General features: G+C 40.2%; 1 protein-coding gene across 1 annotated transcript in view; it reads right to left on the reverse strand.

Annotated features, from left to right (window-relative positions):
• Positions 1–20,116, reverse strand: part of Trpc5 (transient receptor potential cation channel subfamily C member 5) — a 272,621-nt gene that overhangs the window by 54,380 nt on the left and 198,125 nt on the right. The window contains exons 6-7 of the mRNA XM_047536079.1: positions 5,022–5,358; positions 3,554–3,693 (exon numbers count right to left, since the gene is read on the reverse strand). Of these exons, the coding sequence (XP_047392035.1) occupies positions 3,554–3,693; positions 5,022–5,358 (477 nt within the window). The remainder of the gene's footprint in view (positions 1–3,553; positions 3,694–5,021; positions 5,359–20,116) is intronic.

The following is a 20,116-nucleotide window of genomic DNA, read 5'->3' on the forward strand; positions in this document are numbered from 1 at the left end:
TGAATGTATTTTACTGTTCCTTTGACAACCCTACAAGCTAGAACATCCTTCTAGCACAAAAGAAGAACAAGGGGATTGAAGGGGAAGAATAACCAGTATCTATAGGATTGGTTAACCATTTTTCAGACCTACTCCAGACTTCTAGCTTCTAGAACATGAGGAGTAGTCTTGAAGAAAATCAACTTCATTATGTGATCTGAGCTTCAATTTGGGCATTGTCACCTAAAACTGCCTCTATCTTTCACTTTTGCCATAAATAAGGATAATACCTACTCCTACCCTCTGCATGTGTTTGTGATTCTGTTTTTATATGCAAAACTCTATGTCCTTCAGAGGGGATATGTTATGGAAATACAAGGAACTAGTTGTTACCTTCCCCAGGACAGAAGTAGATTTTGTCTGAAATTCAATTTGAAGCATGTTGCCTTGAGCTCTCATCTAAATATCACAGTTTCTCAGGACTAAATGTAAACAGCTTTCCTGAGAAAATATATTGGGGGCCAAATTATATTGTTAGCTTTTCTAAAATGTGTTTCAATTCCAACAACCAAGGAAACTGGTGTTCTTAAAAATCATTTGTATATATCCAATATTCTTCACTGTCAAAAGAATCAAAGAAACCAAAACACATTTGTGCTTCTGTTTCAGATAGACTTTTAGGCGACCAATAAGTTTTATGTACTCTTGGCCAAATCTTGTATTTCTATATATTTCCTTCCAAAAAAATTCACTGCATTGCCATGAGGGGTAGGCTTTATTATGCCTGTTTTACAAATGGGGGAATTGAAATCCAGAGAGGCAGAGTTATTTGCTAAAGATTTTCACAGCAAAGTTGGTGGCAGAGCCAGCACTAAATCCCAGGTCTCCAGATACTCGGTCTAGCACTATTTCTATTAAATGTTACTTACATGATAGTTGATCTCACAGCACAGATGTTAGATAGGCCTTTAAAGGTTTTGAGGTATATGTGAGAGATGGAGACTCTTTGTTGACAACAAAACAGACCTATGTTTTAAAACTAGAAATAATCAACTGGAAGATGTATAGCTTATAATTTGGGTTTTTTTCTCTCTCTCTATGCCCAGAACTATAACCACAGAGAAATCTGTTGCTCATGGGGTGGTGAATCTGAATTTTTAGAACACTCAGAAAGTATGAAAAAGGATTGTCTTGGCAAATCTGTACTTTGCATATATACCTTTTGAGAAAGATACCTTATCATGTGAGTTCAGGGAATAAACCAGAACTCATCTAACGCAGAGGGCAGCAAACTTTTTCTGTCAAGGGCCAGACACTACATATGTTTGACTTAGTGGGCTTTATAGTCTCTGTCACAACTACTCAATACTTTCCTTGAAATGCTAAAGTGACCAGAGACAATATATAAACAAATGGACATGGCAGCTGCCACGTTTGGCCCACACACGATTGTTTGCTGCCTCATGATCTAACGGTAGTTTTCAAATCATGTTCCTTAGAGGCTCCGGGTTCAGCAGAGTTCAGCAGAGAACCTCAGGGTTCACGCTCTTCATGGGAGCCACAGAAGACTCATTTCTCAAGTCAAACTCAGTTCTTTAGCTCTTGTATATATTGAAGTTCTGTGTAAATTTTTGCTTGAAGACATGATTCCATGGAAAAAATTACCAGGTTGAAAACCACTGATCTAATACTATATGCTTCTTTTTTTTGGTATCAGGGATTGAACCCAGGAGAGTTTAACCACTAAGCCACACCCCCAACCCTTTTTATACTTTTTATTTAGAGACGGGGTCTCGCTGAGTTGCTTAGGGCCTTGCTTTTGCTGAGGCTGGCTTTGAACTCGTGATCCTCCTGCTTCAGCCTCCTGAGTCACTGGGATTAGAGGTGTGCACCACCGTGCCTGGCTTTATTTGCTTTTTTATATTAGGCAGATTCTGAGACTCAGGTAGAGGGATTGCCTGTGATACTCTAGCTCATGGGTATGAGACTGGCATTTACCAGTTTAGTAGAGTGAATTTACTCTTATACTTCGTGGTAGGGAAGCATCTAGCTTTTTGGAAACCTCAGTGTGAAGGTGGACAAGGTTTTGTGATTAATGTTGAGCATCTTAAACACATTTTCAGATCCCCAAACGTTAATCCTTTTTTTTCACTATTTACTCTAAACTTTTTTGTTTAAACAAAACCTAGCAATTGCTAGATTGATAATTTATGGCTTCTTGAGTATATAAATACCACTTCTAAAGGAAGAATTTTTTTTTAGGGAAACTGTGTTACTTAGTCAGCAGACTGCCAGAATGACATGGAATTCACACAGGCACATTAACCAGAGATTCGAACATTTTCCTCACAAGCTTTCTCTTTTAAGGAAGTTGTAAGTATGTGTTAAATGATCACCGCATGTACAAGGCATACTCTTGGGCTCCTTTCAAAACTATTTCGTGGCTGCATTCAATATTCATGCTCCACATAGCTCCCAAGGTCTTAAAATTTATGCAATATGCATATTAGGGATATAAAAATAAACTAAGTTGTTAGAGATTTGGGGGACAGCCATATTCCCATTCTAAAACTTCTTAATGTGAAATTTAGTGCCAAAAGCATGACTGACTACACAATCATGGAGACTGAATTGTCAGCCTTTCCTCATGGTGGAAAAGTTCAACTAAGTGTGGAAGGAGCATAGCCGTTCCCTTATTCAGTAAATATCAAACCTGAATTCAGAGCCTGCGATTACCCAAAGTTAGGCATCAGATATGAAGTTATTTTCAGGATAATTCAAGCTGCATCTCGTGTGGGGAAAGCAACATGGTGGTGGTAGTATCTGTACATACATTATTCGAATTGGCACGCAGGCACAGATTTGGTGATACTCAAAAAGCTGGATTCATAACTTCTCGAATGATTATCCTAGTGGTGGGAGTGATGAGGGAGGCAGAGCTTATTAAAGGTCTGTGTCTCTTGCGATGATGTTTCTGGAATATTGCTTCTTGTCATGTGAATAACAGTTGAGGGAAGTGGGAATGTTTGGGTTTAACAAGCAATGACTCAGTGGGTAAGGGAGAGATGACTTCATACCGGAAGTACTATTATAGGGAAGCTACAGCTTTGTTCTGTTCCCCGTAGGGAAGAAGGATTACCCATGGATGTGGCATGGGAGAATAATTTTAGACAAATAAAAAATAACTCTTTTTATTGAAGCAATAAGGGTTAAGAGATAATGAATGGAGATAATGGAGATAATGAATTCAGTGAATTTCCCTGCTGTATGCAAGCATCAATGGGTCATCCTCTTAGCAAGAACATTGTGGAGAAGACTTCAGTACTTAGGACTGAAGACCCTTTCACCTTGAGAATCTAAGAAACTAATGATTCATTTGATTCATTCTCCACTTTCTTTGCTTAGGCAGACACTGTTTATAAACCACTGAAAGAATGTCTACTATATGGTACTTTCTCACATGGATTGGACTGTCATCATTACTTTCCCCCTAAACTCTTCATGCTCCCAGTGCAAAAGTTTACTACATAACCAAAATCATTGTTTAAGAAAAATGGCAGACGTTCAAATTTACCTTGACGTAGGCCACAATCTTCAAAGAAATAGTTGCCAAGTAGAGGGAGTTCATTGCAAAATCCATCAGGTTCCACCAATCATGGATATATTCAGTAAATCCACCATCCCACATTTCCTTAATCTCCCCCCAAATGAAACCTAAAGAATGAAGGCAAAAAGTTTATTTCCACATTGGGGCAGTCCCGGTCACTATAGCAGGATCAACCCCAAATGAATAAGGATGAAATCAATGAACAAATTGAGGTAAGTTGAGTGGTAATCACTTACCTCTTTCTTTCCTACTCTCCCTCCCAGTCACGGACTTGTTAAACTTGGTGGCAGTTTCCTGATGATGCCCATAAATTATACTTTTCTGGGTCCTACTCCTACTTACCTTTAGCATTCTTACTATAGTTACTGGAATGCTGTCACTTTCTTTTGTTGTTGCAATTTTGGGCTCCTGATTCTACCTTCTTCCCATATTGGAGTGGAAACAATATTATCAATAAATTGATTGAATCAATATTACCCCATAGTCCCTACTTCCTACTAGGTGCTGAAGAGAAAACTTATTCATGAGTTTTGAGGTGAGCAAGCTGATCATGAACCAAATTACCAGATGCTGGGACTGAAACTAGGCACTGGGGCCCAAAATGATGTAGCATCCATCCTCTTTTCTCCTTTCTCCTCTCACTGTATTGGGTTTTGTGGACTTTTGCCTGCTGACACGGATGTTTCATCAGCTTGGGGTATAGAAAACAGTAAAAAGTGCAGCTGTAGTCTAAGGCAGTACTTTTTAGACTTTCAAGTGCATGTGAATTACCTGGGGATCATGTTAACATGCAGATCTTGAGATGTCTAACAAGCTCCCAGGTGATGCCCATATTGCTGGTTTGGGGGACCAGTTTTAGTCACAAGGGCTTAGAAGGTGGCCTTGTACTGGAGAGTCCAGTGTTGTCTAATTATACCTGGAGGCTACTGACAGCTGCTTTTACTGTGATGTGTGAATTTTGAGGTGTTTCTCCTGATTGTGGAACCAGTAAATAGAATGTGGACCGTGAACAAGTACTGGGATTATATGGAGTGTTCATGAGAAAGCAGCAGAATCCATGTACCTCCTGATAATGGGAAGAAGACTTTGAATATACCGAGCAATACTTGTCCTGCTTAGCTTCCTGAAGTCTTTCCTGACTGATACTTGGCTTTCCCCTCTAAACCAACTGATAGACACTTCTCTGTCCTTGAAGACATTAGGTTAACAGAAGCAAGTCCTGAGAACATTGACAATCTCATGGTAGACCATGCAATATTGAGTGACCAGGGCCTGGGACAGAAGGAACCAGGTTTCTCAGACTTCCAACAATGGACTACCCTACTGCACAGAGGGGAGGTGCCCTAGTTCAGAGCTAGTTTGACTCCCTGTTTGAGTATTTCCTTTAGACAGGATCAGAAGGCAGTCTGGCCATTGCTCCTGTTCCTTAACTCACCTAGAACCCAAGGCAATATCATCCATTCCACAACAGTTGGGGGAGGCCCCTGTACATGGAGGTCTGTCCGGACAATGTGCTGAGAAGCCAGGAGAAGCATGAAGAGGAAGGTCAAATAGGATGCTGTGTGGCAGATGAACTTGATAAAGGGTTTCTTGATGAACAACCCAAGGTTGCTCCTGGGCGAGATCAGATAGGCTATAGACAGCATGGGAAACAGGAACCCAATGGTCATGCAGGTCAGGAGCTTGACTACCCAGTGTTTCCGCCGCCATCCAGGGAAACCGTCATACCACAGGGTTGCAAGCAACTGTTGGCAGTTGGGCTGAGCAACAAACTGGGAAAAGAAGAGAATAAGTTAGGCATCTGAACTTCCAGGAGGAAGTCAGCATTCATAGTACTTCTTCATTTATAGTCAGCTCCCATCACAGCTCCCAGAGGCTTGTTCTCCATGCTCCCATGAATAGATCTAACCCCAGACGCAGTTCTGCATGTCAAGCTATGAGGCTAGATTTTCCTTAGGGTTGATTATATTTTTCACATATTAAAACAAAATCACTAGCCGGGTGCAGTGATGCACCCCTGTAATCCCAGTCATTCAGGAGGTTGAGGCAGGAGGATCCAAGTTCAAAGTCAGACTCAGCAACTTAGCAAGAGCCCCCTTTTAAAAAAACAATGACTGTTTTGTTTGTGCTTTGGCATGCTTCCTTCCCATCATGTTAGAGCTGTGGTTCCCCAAACCTGGCTCTGCATCAGAATCATCCAGGGAGCATTAAAAAAGCCAGATTCCCAGGTTCCATCACAGACTGATTAAATGCGACTCCCTGGGGTTGTGGGGGATAGAGCCTGGGCAGCAGTTTTACAAATTCTCCTAGGAATCTTCATACCTCTTAGTAGAGAATCATGAGGATATTTCATTTCAGATTGATTCATCTCTACTCATCCTCCTGGCTTACATGAGGTCGTCATCAAATGTGCATTCCGTTTGGGCAAACACAAATGGGCAGAGAATAAGCACATGCCTGTGGCTATGGTTTGAAATGAAAATGACTTCCCTTTTTGATTTTGTCTTTTTTCCCCATTTTGTTTTGAGCATTTCTTGCCTGGCCTGCGATGAATCAGGTTGCTACTTTGCCATCTATTTTATCACCTTTTCTAGTCTAGACATGCAACAGAGGAAAAAATATTGGGGGCCAACATTACAATATTGTATACTAACCCAGTTGGCATTTTACTTAAATACAATCTACAAAGTGTCAGCGATTAATAATTAAGGAGTCATCAGCATTGCAAGTCACCCTCTGGCTGTTTTGTGGTAAGTGACTCAATAGGCAGCTCAACTATCAACCACGATTTTATACTGCCTATATTTGACTACTCCAGCTTCTCATGGGATAAGTTAAACACCATTATAACTTGCTAGTACCAAGAAAATCAACCTCTTCCATCACTTACCCAACACCCAAGGCAAGTGGTGTTGGATAAGTGACTAGCTCAATTTTACTGTCAGTATATCTGTGAAGGTCACTAGTTTCCCATCATAATCGTTCTTTTGTTGGGTGCAGTGGTGCATGCCTGTAATCCCATTGGCTAGGGAGGCTGAGGTAGGAAGATCACAAATTCAAAGCCAGTCTCAGGAAGTTAGTGAGGCCCTAAGCAACTTGTTGAAACCCTGTCTCAAAATATTATATAAAAAAGGGCTGGGGATGTGGCTCAGTGGTAAAGCATCCCTGGGTTCAATCCCTGGTACAAAAATATATATTCAAAAACCCTTTCTTTTCTTTGAGCACACAGTGGGACTACATCTCCTAATCGCCCTTGCAGTGAGGTGTGGCCACATAACTAAGTTCTTGCTGATGGAGTGTGAAGAGAAATGATGTATGATCCTTCTGGGTTTGACCCATAGAAGTCTCCTATGTGTGCTCCTCCACGCTTCCCCCCGTTTTGGCTGACTGGGATGTGGTAATCCACAGTGACCTAAGGCTTTTGTTAGCTCTTGTATCTGAATAACCATGTGGAAGAGAACTAATCTGCTAAGCAAGAATGTCTGTCTCAGTCTGTTACACATTTGGGAGGATTCTATTGTGTTTGAGATATTATACGTTTTGGGGTCTAAAGTCTTTGACTATTTTGAAACTACTAAAAATAAGCTCTAAAATGGTGGTTCCATTCCAAGTTTTCTGAGGAATCTCCATACTGCTTTCCATAGTGATTGCACCAATTTGCAATCCCACTAGCAATGTATGAATGTACCTTTTCCCCCACATCCTCGGAAACATTTATTACTGCTTGTATTTTTGATAATTGCCATTCTGACTGGAATGAGATGAAATCTCAGTGTAGTTTATGGCATTTCCTGGTAAATGAATGGAGCTGGAGAATATCATGCTACACGAAATAAGCCAATTCCAAAAAACCAAAGGCTGAATGTTTTCTCTGATATGCAGCTGCTAATTCACAATAAGGGGGTGCTGCTAGGGAAGAATATAGGTACTTTGGATTAGACAGAGGGGAGTGAAGGGAGGGGAGGGGTATAGGGAGAGGAAGAATAGTAGAATGAGTCAGACATAATGACCTTATGTGCATATATGATTATATGACTGGTGTAACTCTACATCATGCACAATCAGAAGAATGAGAAGTTATGCTCCATTTATGTGTGATGTGTCAAAATGCATTCTACTGTCATGTATAACTAATTAGAACAAATTAAAAAATAAGCTCTAAAATGTTTTCATCTTTTTTTTGTGTGGTACTGGGGATCGAACTCATGGCCTTGTGCTCAGCTCTCCCAACTGAGCTATCTCCCTAGCCCCAAATGTTTTCATCTTGTGATCTCATTTTCTCTAAATATGTTTGTGATCTACTTTGTGTACTCCCATCTCCGTTCTACACAGTCACACACAAAAAGAAAAAATTCTGCAGCCCCTTTCTTTGTTCTTACCATTATAGACTATGCCAAAGGCTGGGATGAGGAATTTCAAGAAAATAAAAGTTGAAGGGTAAAGCTCGATTTTTGGATGCAATGGAAAAAACACTGGGAACTTTTGCTCTAATGAGGGAGACAAATGTATAAAAAGATGGTTTTACAACTTCTATGCATTCTTTAATACTCCACTCAGGTATCATCTCATCCAGGAAGCCTCCTTTGTGTTCCCATTATGCTTTGTTCATATATCTTTCCATTTTGGGGTGGCTGCAGCTTGAACTACAAGGCTGTGAATGGCAAGAGATGAGGCTGGAGCGTTAGGCAGGGATTCGCACAGATCAAAATGATCTAGCCTTGGGTCATCATAAATAGAATAGACTCATTTTAAGAGCAGTGGGGAGCCATAAGCAGTGTGTGTGTGCGCGCACGCGCATGTGTGTGTGTGTGTGTGTTTGTAGGATGGTTAAGACTGTGGATTCTAGGGCTGGGAGTGTAGCTCTGTGGTAGAGCACTTTCTTTGCATGTGTGAGATCCTGGGTTCAATCCCTAGCAGCACACACACACACAAAGACTTTAGATTATATAGATTATATAGGTTCAACTCCTGCTCTGTTGCTTACTAGCTGTGTAACTTTGAACAACATTAAGTCTTCTAATCTATCAACATGGAACATCTTTTATTTATTTGGTCTTCATTAGTTACTTCCAACAATGTTTTGTAGTTCTTAAGTGTACAAGTCTTACAGGTCTTTTATTAAATTTATTCCTTAGGGTTTTTTTTTTATTATTTTCAATGCTATTGTAAATGGAATTTCTTTTCTTAAATTCAATTTTGGATTGTTTATTGTTAGAATATAAAAACTGGCAAAAGATAATATAACAACAAATTTAGTTATAGATATAATTGACTTTTATTCACAATTCATGAAATAGGGCAGCCTTTGTTCTATGAAGGGAGATGAGAGCTCTCAATGGACAATAGAGTAGTAGGTTTCATAAGATGGGGACAGAGAAACAAAACAATAGGAAAAAAAGTTGATTGGTTAGTATCGGTTAACTTCAACTCATTAATTTCTTGAAATTCCTTATTACTTTGACTCAAGTAGAACAGAATCTCCTCTTTTCAAGAAAACCTGGTTTGTTTTAGCTTCTATATGCTTCCTTCAAGTCTCCCTTTGATGATGTGGTATTCATCGTGAATGGTTATTTTGTTTTGGTTTCTTCTGTTGGAGTCTTGTGCAGAAGCATAGTTCAAAACAATGAATGTTCCCTCCATAATTATTGTTTAGGAAACTACAATTGATTGAGTATATTGATCTTATATCTTGCATTCTTACTGATCTCATCTACCAGCTTTTTGGTGTCCATTCCTTAGGGTTTTCTCTATGCAAGATAATGTCATCAGGAAATACAGATAGTTTCAATTATTACTTTCCATAATGGATCCCTGTTCTATCTTTTTCCTACCTATTTGGACTTTAGAGAATTTCCAGAACAATGATGAATAGAAGTTGTGAGGCTTCGTAGCCTTGTCTTATTCCTGATCCTAAGAGAAAAACTTTCAGTAGTTCTCCATTAAGTGTAATGTTAACTATAGGTTTTTCATAGATGACCTTGATCAGGTTGAGGAAGTTCTTTTCCAATCATCACTTTATAAATGTTTTGATCATGGAAGATGGTTGGATTTTGTCAAATTTGTTTTCTTTTCCTTTTCTTCCTTTTTTTTTTCTGTTTTGAGGTGCTGGAGATGGAACCCAGTGCCTCACACATGCTAGGCAAGTGCTCTATCACTGAGCTACAACCCCAGCCCTCAGATCATTTTTTGTGTCAGCTGAAATGATCACGTTTTTTTCTTCCTTCCGTTAATGTAATGCATTATATTGGTTGACTTTGTTATATAGAATTGGCCTCACATTCTTGGGCTATATACCATTTGGTTATGGTGTATAATCCTTTTTATATGTTGCTGGATTTAGATTGCCTTTTGTTTAGCTTATTGTTTGCCCTAAGTATTATTTCCTGCCTTAGGCAACCTTGCTGTTAAACAACTGCTGCCTATCTTTTCCAATTAAGGACTCAGAAAGGGTTGTTGGTGCTGAGTCAGAACACATAAAGACAGGCCCTTTGAATGAGACTTTTCTAGGGAGTTGCCTGTCAGTTAATATAATGACAATTCTGGGGATAGTACTATTTGGAGTAATCCAAACCTAGTCTGCCCGCTCCAGTAAGTGACAGGCTGCTGCTTTTCAAAGATACTGTGGACCCATGGCTTTTTTTGGGTGGGGGGTACCAGGAATTGAATTCAGGGCACCCGACCATTGAGCCACATCCCCAACCCTATTTTGTACTTTATTTAGAGACAGGGTCTCACTGAGTTGCTTAGCGCCTCGCTCTTGCTGAGACTGGCTTTGAACTCGTGATCCTCCTGCCTCAGCCTCCCAAGTAACTGGGATTTTAGACGCGTACCACCACACCTGGCTCCTCATGACTTTTTAACTTTATGGGAAGTGATCTTGTATCCGTGTGGGGGATAATGCAAATGATAGAGTCCTTGGCCAATTCCTACTTAAAGACTTCAAAACAAACACACAAAAACAAACAAAATAAAATTCAAGGAGTACAGGAGCATCTTAACAGTCAGAAGACTGAGTGTTGCTCAAAGATGTGAAGTACTTTTATTCTCATTATATTCTCAACATTTTGCAAAATGCCTGGCACAAGGTTGATGCTGAATAAATACTTTTTTGAATAAGTGATTGAATAAATAGATTTGTGCCTCATGAACCATCATGGGACACTCTTTCCAGTCTTCTTTCCTTAGTGTATAAAGGAGGCAAAGTCTGGTTGCTAAGACAAATCTCCTGTGAATTGCAACTAGGAACTGCTCTTAACACAGGTAGTTTAGCTGTCACATATTGAGCTCTGAAAATGTGCAAGATGCGTTACCAGATATTCACATGAATCATCTCACAAAGACCCTAAAGGCAGATAGTGGTATCATATCCATTTTACAGATGATGAGACTAAACCCAGGGTCACATTTCTTGGTAAGTGGTAGAGTCCAAGTCTGGCTGACATTGTAGACCAAGCTCTTAAACACTGCACTCTCTGACAATCCGTTGAAGGTGTGAACTTAGCAACGCAGAAAGCCGAATTTCCTAATATCTTGTACATTTGACCTTGCCATGTGATTGAAATGTCCATATCTCTTATTGCTTTAGGTAAGGCATTGAAGTTACACTCATGGCTGTAGGAAATGGTAATGCATGAAACTATTAAATACCTTTAACAGTTTAGAGTGTGTATATCATATTAGCCAGTTAAGGGACTTGCCTGCTATCAAAGACCAGAAAATGACAAAACTTGCTCTAGATAGGGGTCCTGAGTAGCAGCTAGAAAAGGTGGAAAAGGGAGAGAGAGATAGAGAGAGGCCTAAGGGCATAGAAGAGCCACTCAAGATCTTAACTTCCTGGTTTAGCCCCAGGCCAGGTCTGAATGGGACCCACCTTTTCAATCTTTCCAAATCTTTTATGCACAAATGTACTGGAGTCTTCACTGTGGTTGTCCCCACCCCCACCCACACAGAATGCTTCATTTCTCCAATACTTCCCAGCAAGGGCTGAAATCTATTACATTTTTTCCATACTTCATGAACATTTTTTCCAAAGCCTTGACTTTCCACCTCTGACATAAATCGGTGGGGTTTTGTTGTTGTTGTTTGTTTTGTTTGTTTTTGGTACCAGGGATTGAACCCAACAGTGCTTCATCTCTGAGCCACATCCCCAGCCTTTTTTATTTTTTATTTAGAGACAAGGTCTCACTAGGTTGCTTACAGCCTTGCTAAATTGCTGAGGCTGGCTTTGAACTCGCCATCTTCCTGCCTCAGCCTCCCTAGCCGCTGGGATTACAGGTGTGTGCCCCCAAGGCCCAGTTTAAGCTGTGTGTTAAAACGTGGGCCTCAAAGGCTTTTGCCCTTCCTAGGAATACCCTTTGATAGGAATAATGCCAGGTTCTACTGAAAAGAGCCCATTTTTTTCTCCCAGAAAACTAGTAAATAAATAGCTTAAATTTTGACTTCATTCACACAGTGAGAATTATCTCCCTAACCCCTCATCAGTCTCTTGAATGTGACTTTTGTTCCTATAACTGTCTAAATAAATAATCAGTTGGCTTTAATGCTTGATTCACATGATGCCCCCAGAACAGAGTTTGACTTGCTCACTGCAAGGACTGCAGACAGATCTTTCAACAGGCCTTTCAGAATACCTGCTCCGAGTGGTGCTTGGGAGACAGTCACTACTAGATAGACCTACAGTGATTCTGGCCTGCATGAGCTCTTGGGGAGACAAGCCTAACTCATATGAAACAAATAACAGGACAATAGTTTTGTGTTCAGAGGCTCGCCTAAGCAGACAGATGGTAAATATGGCAAATTCCCAGATGATTTCACAGATCAGTTAAAGTCACTCCGCTCCAAATCGAGAGATTATTTTGTCAAGTAAGGGTATGAAAAAAGTTCATGTTTCTTCGATCTCCTTTGACCATTTTATGATAGAAAAGATGGAATAAAAGGACACTTGTTCAATTGGGATCCATTTAGCTTCAGGAAAAACTTTCCGCTCTGTCATGAGGCACTGCACTCTGGGGAATTTAGGGCATTCAGAAATGAGAAATCAGCAAGTACTAGAGCTCTAAGAAAAGGCTGTAGAAAATCATGAAATCAGAGAACATCACTTTCTTGTGGAAGCCTTCCCTGATTACACCAGCCAGAGGTGACCTCTTCTTCCTCCTTGAACCCAGACAACTTTGCTTCTTCCTTGTGGTACCTTTCAGAGTCTGCTTTATGTTACACTTACTTCTCTCTAGAACCTTCTTATTAGATTGCATTGCTAATAAGATGTCATGTAAGGGGGAGGACGACTTTTGCATGCATCAGTTCATACATCACAGGGCTTTTCTGGCACTTAATGTATTTATTAAAGTGAGAAAATATCCTTCTTTTCCTCCCTGCTAAAATTCAGACATGAATGTCTAGTCGCCCAGTGGATGTTTCCCCTGGCCACTCAAGCACATAACCCACACAGAACCCATTCCCCCAAGGTTCCCCAGGACATACTCAAGGCTTCTCTTTTCATCTGAGTTGTGTGGGTCCTCAAGGCATTTCTTTAGTAGTAGTCATGCTAGCCACAGACAGAATATATGCAGAACTTACTGGATTTGGGATGCTAATACTATTTGCTTTTTTAAATTTTTGGTACCAGGGATAGAACCCAGGAGTGCTTAACCACTGAGTCACATCTCCAGCCCTTTTTAAAAATTTTTTATTTAAAGACAGGGTCTTGCTGAGTTGATTAGGGCCTTGCTAAATTTTTGAGGCTGGATTTGAACTTGTGATCCTCCTGCCTCAGCCTCCTAAGCTGCTGGGATTACAGGCAAGTGCCACCGCACCCCTGGCTGTTGGAGATACTTTAAATTTTTTTCTGACTTTTATTAGGCATCTTTATTCCCTTCCCTATCCTACTTGAAATACACTTGATGGGTTCAACCCCCCAGCTCCCAAAACTATAATCATATCTTTGCAGAAACTTGAAGTGATGACACGTTCAATCCTCTATCTGAAGAGCATGGGATACTTTTAAAAGCAACTTATGTGTACAGACTGTTGCTGATTTATGATGGCCCCAATGCAATATACATTCATGAACTTCAAATTTAAAATCTGAATCTCTCCTTGGCCTAGCCATATGCTGCCTGATCCTCTATGGCGATGTTGGGCAGCAGTAGTGAGCCGTAGCTCCTAGTCAGCCATGCAGTAACCAGGGGAAACAACTGGTACTATATAGTGCACTGTGTTGCTAAGCTACGATGTTTAGTTGGTTGGGTGTAGTCAATGCATGTTTAATTTATGATGGGCTTATGGGAATATAACCCCATTGTAAGTGAAGGCACATCTGTATTAATAAACCTAGGAGGTAGGTATATTACTCAGCCATTTTACAGATAAGAAAACTGAGGCTCAAAGAGGGTAAATAGTAATAACAACAGCAATTAACAGTTGAAAGCCTACTGTGCATCAAGCTCTACAGTGAGTGCTCATATATATTCCAGGCTTGTATAATTATGTCAAAATGGATCCTACTGTCATGTATAATGAAAAAGAACCAGTAAAAACAAAAGTCCTTGCATGGTATTGCAAAAAAAAAAAAAGCTAAGGAGAAACTTCCCTTGTTATTGACTGAATTTTCACCCAAGGGAAAACAAGGGAAAGTCTTTTCGCAGGAGTAAGGGATCTGGGGGTCAGAGTGGGCTCTTGAGAAGTAGGCCAGGTTATGAGGGAGAGTAAAAAGTCAGCAGTATTCAGCTCCAGTGGCTCCATGAGGAACAGACATGGTCAGAGGAGAGAAATTTTTTTTTGTGGTGTTGGGGATTGAACCCAGGGCCTTGTGCCTGCAAAGGAAGCACTCTACCGACTGAGCTATATCCCCAGCCTGGGAAACTTTTTTAACTCCCTCCTTAGTCCATCCTGTTTCTTTCCCCAAGCTGATCAGCAAGAAAAAAAAAATTAGATCAGGATTAGACAAGACACTTCCACACTGAATCACTGAACTGGTTATTTCCAGATGATTTCAAATTGTTGGGTGTGTAGATAAGGTACATTAGGTGAAACTGGAGGAAAGTTCACCTTGACACATGTTTAACATTCACAGATTTGTAAAGTAGTGCAGTTATCCCTTTGCATCCTCAGATTCAGTCAATCTTTTAATTGCATCTGTACTGAATATGTATAGACCTTTTTTTTTCCAACTCATTCCCTAAACAATACAGTGTAACAAATGTTTATAGCCGAGTGGGTGGCCCAGGTCTATAATCCCAGCAATTTGGGAGGTTGAGGCAGGAGGCAAGAGGATTGCAAATTTGAGGCTAGTGGGATTCTGTCTGAAAATAAAAAGAACTGGGGGGCTGGGGATATGTTCAGTGGTAGAGAACTCCTGGGTTTAGCACCCCTGGGTTCAATTCCTAGCACTAAAATAAAACAAAACAACCAACTAAAAACAAAAAACAGAAAACAAAAACCCAGAACTAGTAGAACTATCTACATAGCATTTACATAGTATTCGTATTATAAGCATTCTAGGGTCGATTTAAAGTACAAAATACATAGGATAAGATGCAAAATAACTATGCTACTTTATTTAGGGACGGGAGTATCCAGAACATACTGGAACCAATCCCCCCTGCAACAGGCCTATTGTTCTCTGAAGGGCTTGCCAATGAGTTACCTTTGCATGTTTGTAAAAGAAAGCAACTGACTCCAAGCAGGGGCGTTTACAGCTATAAACCCTTCTTCCTGCAGTCCACTTTGAGAACAAGAAGAATTGAAAGGTGAAAATGAGTCCTCCTCTACTCTGGAAAGAAGGTGAGGACTAGGAAGAAACAGCATTTATCAGCTATGGCCAGATTGAAGGTAAGAACCTTTCCGTGTATTTTGAAAAAAGTTTGTTGATCTTTTAAGAACCACCTCCTGTTCCTTCAGGGAATGGCTACAGGTTGAAATGGGCTCAACTTTCATTGCATCACGTGTCAGCTTTTCAAAAGAGAGGCTGGCTGTGAACAAGGGTGTATTGAAAAAGTCAGGTCAGCAGAAATGACCTCAGGTAGAATGAGTTTTGTGTGTTTTGTAGTTGCCAATCAAGTTTGGGTTCTGAGGTGGAGAAAAATGCCCAAAAAAGCAATCAGTGGCAATGCAAATTTCCTGAAGAGGGAGAACTGCCCCAACACTTACCTTCCCTCACCATTGCAGTGAGCTTGCTGAACTGTACTTATATTAAACAGTACAGCTTTATTTTCCTCCACTGGAGCAGACACTGAAAACTAAGAAATAGTTTTGGCAAAGTGTTTAGGCCCAAATTATGATTGGAAGTAGCCATTACATTTTACATGTATTCTCTGCCTAATCCAATTTGTTATTTCCCCAATCAAATCACTAATCCATAGTGAATTTTATGAGAGAAAGAGAGAGAGAGAGAGAGAGAAGAAAGAGAGAGAGAGAGAGAGAGAGAGAGAGAGAGAGAGAGAGAAATATGCATTGTTCCCCTGGTTTACTGACACATTTTGCAATAAAGTGGCTCTGTTGCAATTAGCTGGCAGACTTGGTTCCTGAGCTGGGTTGCTAATATCAATGGCAACAGGTGCAGATTCACAAAATAGGGCAACTGGAAGCCATACCTCTCATTTCTAGCTAGATCTAAGCCTCACTAATTTGAACTAAATGAAGAAAAGTGAGGTTAGAAGCTGAAAACTGTTTTAGAACAAATATTTTTAAAAAGAATTTTTTTTTCATTTGCAAGTATACATGGTCAGGATTAGCTCAATGGAATTTCCTGGCAGATGTTATAATTCTCCTGTCTTGTTTGTGGTGGACTCTGGAAAAGAACTAGAGCAGTTGAATTAAGTGGAACACAATGGCTTAATCTAGACGTGAGATGGCAGCAGAGGGTGGAGGGAGCTCACTTCCAACTCCAGAAAGGGGAGTTAAGAAAGAAAGGGACACCTGTATTGGAAGGCTTCTCACCAGGGAGGGAGCAAGAGATCAACTGCATCAAAGCAGTTGAAGACGAGTGCCTGGAAACTTGCTAAAGCCAAGTTAGAAGTCATACTGGGTGTGATCCAGTAACTCCTACTGGTTTAAGTCAGGAAATTGGAAGGGAAATGCCTTGAAGAATAAACATAACAAAGTGAGAGCTGTAGACCATTGATCAAGCTAATGACAAATGACTGAGCAGGAGGGAAATCTGCTGAGTGCCAAAGTTACAACTAATTCCGATGGCATCTCTTTGAAAGGTGGTTGCTCTTTCAGAGCTGGGTTTCCATTTATTACCAAGCTGGGATAATGCTACAGGACCAGAGGCCCACAATCCCAATTTCATTTTATTTAATTAATTAATTTACAGTTCTAGAGATTGAACCCCGGGGGTGCTTACATCCTCGGCCCTTTTTAATTTTTAGTTTGAGATGGGGTCTTGCTAAGTTGTCCAAGCTAGCCTTGGACTTACAATCCTCCTGCTTCAGCCTTGTGAGTCGCTGAGATTATAGGTGTGTACTGTACACACACCCCAAAATCCCTATTTCAAAACTTGGGGCCAGATGTATTTTGGAATTCTAAATTCGTCAGCTTTTAGAAGAGTAATATGCTGTCTGTGCTATCTATATGTTGGTAACACTCCTAGTGGGGTTTGAAGCAGGAATCATCATTAGGGTTGTCAAGTTTAGTAAATAAAAATACAGGATGTCCAGTTAAATCTGAATTTTAGATAAAAATAATGTCTCTTATAATTTTGGGATGTACTAAAACATTATTTTTTGTTTATCTGAAATTCACATTTCACTGAATGTCCTTTATTTTATCTGGCAACCCTACTAAAGTCAAACATATTAATTTTATCAGCAGTAAGACCTATGAATACTTAGACTTAATGGGATAAACAAAAATGCACATGTGGTCATGTAGAGTTGCTTCCTGACTTATAATGGTATGATTTATGGATTTTTGACTTTATGGTGAAGTTAAAGGACATTTGATACAAAGCATACTTCAGATTTTGGAATTTTAATTTTTTTCCTGGACTCTTGATATGCACTCTGAAACTATTGTGATGTGGTCAGCAGAAGCAAGCTGCAACTCCCAGTCAGCCTCAGGATCACAAGGGGAGAAATTGGATACTCTACCGTCTACTGTGTTGTTAAACTGCAATGTTTTCTAGGTTATGTGTATTCAGTGCAGTTTTTGACTTATGACACTTTCAATTTACCATTAGTTTATAAGGGCATAATCCCTCATAAATTTAGGAACACGTATTGAACATTGACACGAGTTTGGCTCTGACTTGTGGTCTTTGGGACAAGTCTTCGTGTTTGGGTCTTTATCTTCTTAATGGTGGTGCCCCTTCCTCAGAGGGTTGCTGTGAAGATTGAATGGATCATGGGTGAGAAAGTGCTTTGAAACATTCTGAACACCAAATGGATGGCAGTTGGCATTCCTCATATATCTTTGTTAGCATAATAGCATCTTTGGGCTGCAAGCTCAAAGATATTGCAAATAAGGTAGTGTGGTATGGTCAGGAACTTGGTCTTTGCAGTCAGAGTGAAAGACAAGGGGTTGAAATTGCAGTTGTACATGTTGGCTGGGCGACCTTAGATGAGGTACTTACTCTTGCTAGCCCTCCATTTCCCCTTCTGCAAAGTTAGGATTATTTATTTATTTATTCATTTATTTTGGTGCCAGGGATTGAACCCAGGGGCATTTAATCAGTGAGCCACATCCCCAGCCCTTTTTGTATTTTATTTACAGACAGTGTCTCACTGAGTTGCTTAGGGCCTTGCTAAGTTGCTGAAGCTGTCTTTGAATTTGTGATCTTCCTGCCTAAGCCTCCAGAACGGCTGGGATTACAGGCGTGTGCCACCATGCCCGGCCAATGTTAGGATTATAATAGTAACCCATGTCATAGGGTCATTATGGAGGTTAAGAGAGTTAATTCAGTGGCTCTACAACTAGTAAACAAATATGATTATCATTTTTTCATCATGGATTATTGTGAGAATTAAATGAAAAAAGCATTCAATAAAACGTTAGCTATTTTTATCATTATGATGATGATGATGATAATGATGATGATATAGATGGACAGTGTTGCTTCCTGGATATGTAGTATTGAAGTAACTGTTTATGTGATTTGACACAGTTGGTGCCTAGAGAGTCTGAAGGCATAGACAGCAGTGCTGCTTCCATTATCCTAAGTTCTCTGAATATTCTGAGTGCTCTGTTATGCTAATTACCAGCTTGAAATTCTGGAAAGGAAATTGATGGTGGTGGTAGAGGGAGGGAGATGGTGAGGTAGAGGAGGTATAGTTGGTTGGAGAAGTACATCCTATTATGCTCCTCATTGTAGTCAGATCCTATAAATAATGCTAACAAATTCCAGAATGCAAAACTGGATTATTATGCAAGATGCATTTTAGAGAATGGAAGACAACTTGGTAGATAAATGAGAGAATTTTCATTGAGAAAGATTGGCAAGTCAGGATTGCAGAAAGGATGGCTTTTTCAAGGGGGGGGTGCTGTCTGACAAGCTGAGGTATCTCAGGGTTGTTTTTTTTTTTAAAACCAAGATGAAAGATTGCAGGAGTATGATTCTGACTCAAAGCAAAAAACTTGCTCAGAGTTTTACTTGATGATTTTTCAGAAGCCTAGAGACACCATGCAGCATGGCTCCCGTGTGTTTAATACAACCCAGGAACAGTATGTCCTTCACTGCCTCATCCACCCAGCCATCTTGCAAACTCCTACACCTTTCCTGTGCACCCCCACATATTCTCTTTCTCTCTGGTGGAGAAAGAAGGAACTTTCAACTCTAGAAGTGCTTTATGAATTTATTTTCCAGGCTGGAAATGTAGCTAAGTGGTAGAACATTTGCCTAGCACACAAAAGACCCTGGGTTTGATCCCCAGCACCAAAAAAAAAAAAAAAAAAAAAAAAAAATTCTGTTATTATTTTTTGTGGTACTGGGAATTGCACCCAGGAGCACTTTACCACTGAGCTACATCGTCAGCCCTTTTTATTTTTCAGTTTGAAACAGGGTCTCGCCGAATTTGAGGGTCCTGCTAAGTTGCTGAGGCTGACCTTGAATTTGTGATTCTTCTGCCTCAGCCTCCTGAGTCACTGGGATTATATTTGAGCAGCACTGCACCAGGCTACACCAAAAAATGTTTAAAAATGTCACTTTTCATATGCTTCTAAGCAGGACCACTCCAAACATAGCTAGCTCAATCAAGCCACCAATGTTCATTGAGCACCTAGAACTCTGTGCCAGGTACTTGGGAACACAGGCACAACGACAGTGGCCAGAATAGCATTCTTTTTCTTTCTTTCTTTTTTTTTTCCCAGAATGCCATTCTTACAGCAAACACCTAACAAGTAATGACAAAATCAGATTCCTGCCTTCCATGATAGAGTCCTCAGGGCCTGACAAGAGCAACAAGAAGCCAGGCGACTTTCTCAGTAATGATGAAAATAGAAAAGTAAACTCACATGGTTCATGTAGCTGAAGAGAGAATCAAATTAGATGGAATCCTGATGGAGTAGTTCTTTTTGCTAAGTATCAAGGCCACT

This window comes from Sciurus carolinensis, chromosome X (assembly GCF_902686445.1).
Source record: "Sciurus carolinensis chromosome X, mSciCar1.2, whole genome shotgun sequence".
NCBI lineage: Eukaryota > Metazoa > Chordata > Mammalia > Rodentia > Sciuridae > Sciurus > Sciurus carolinensis.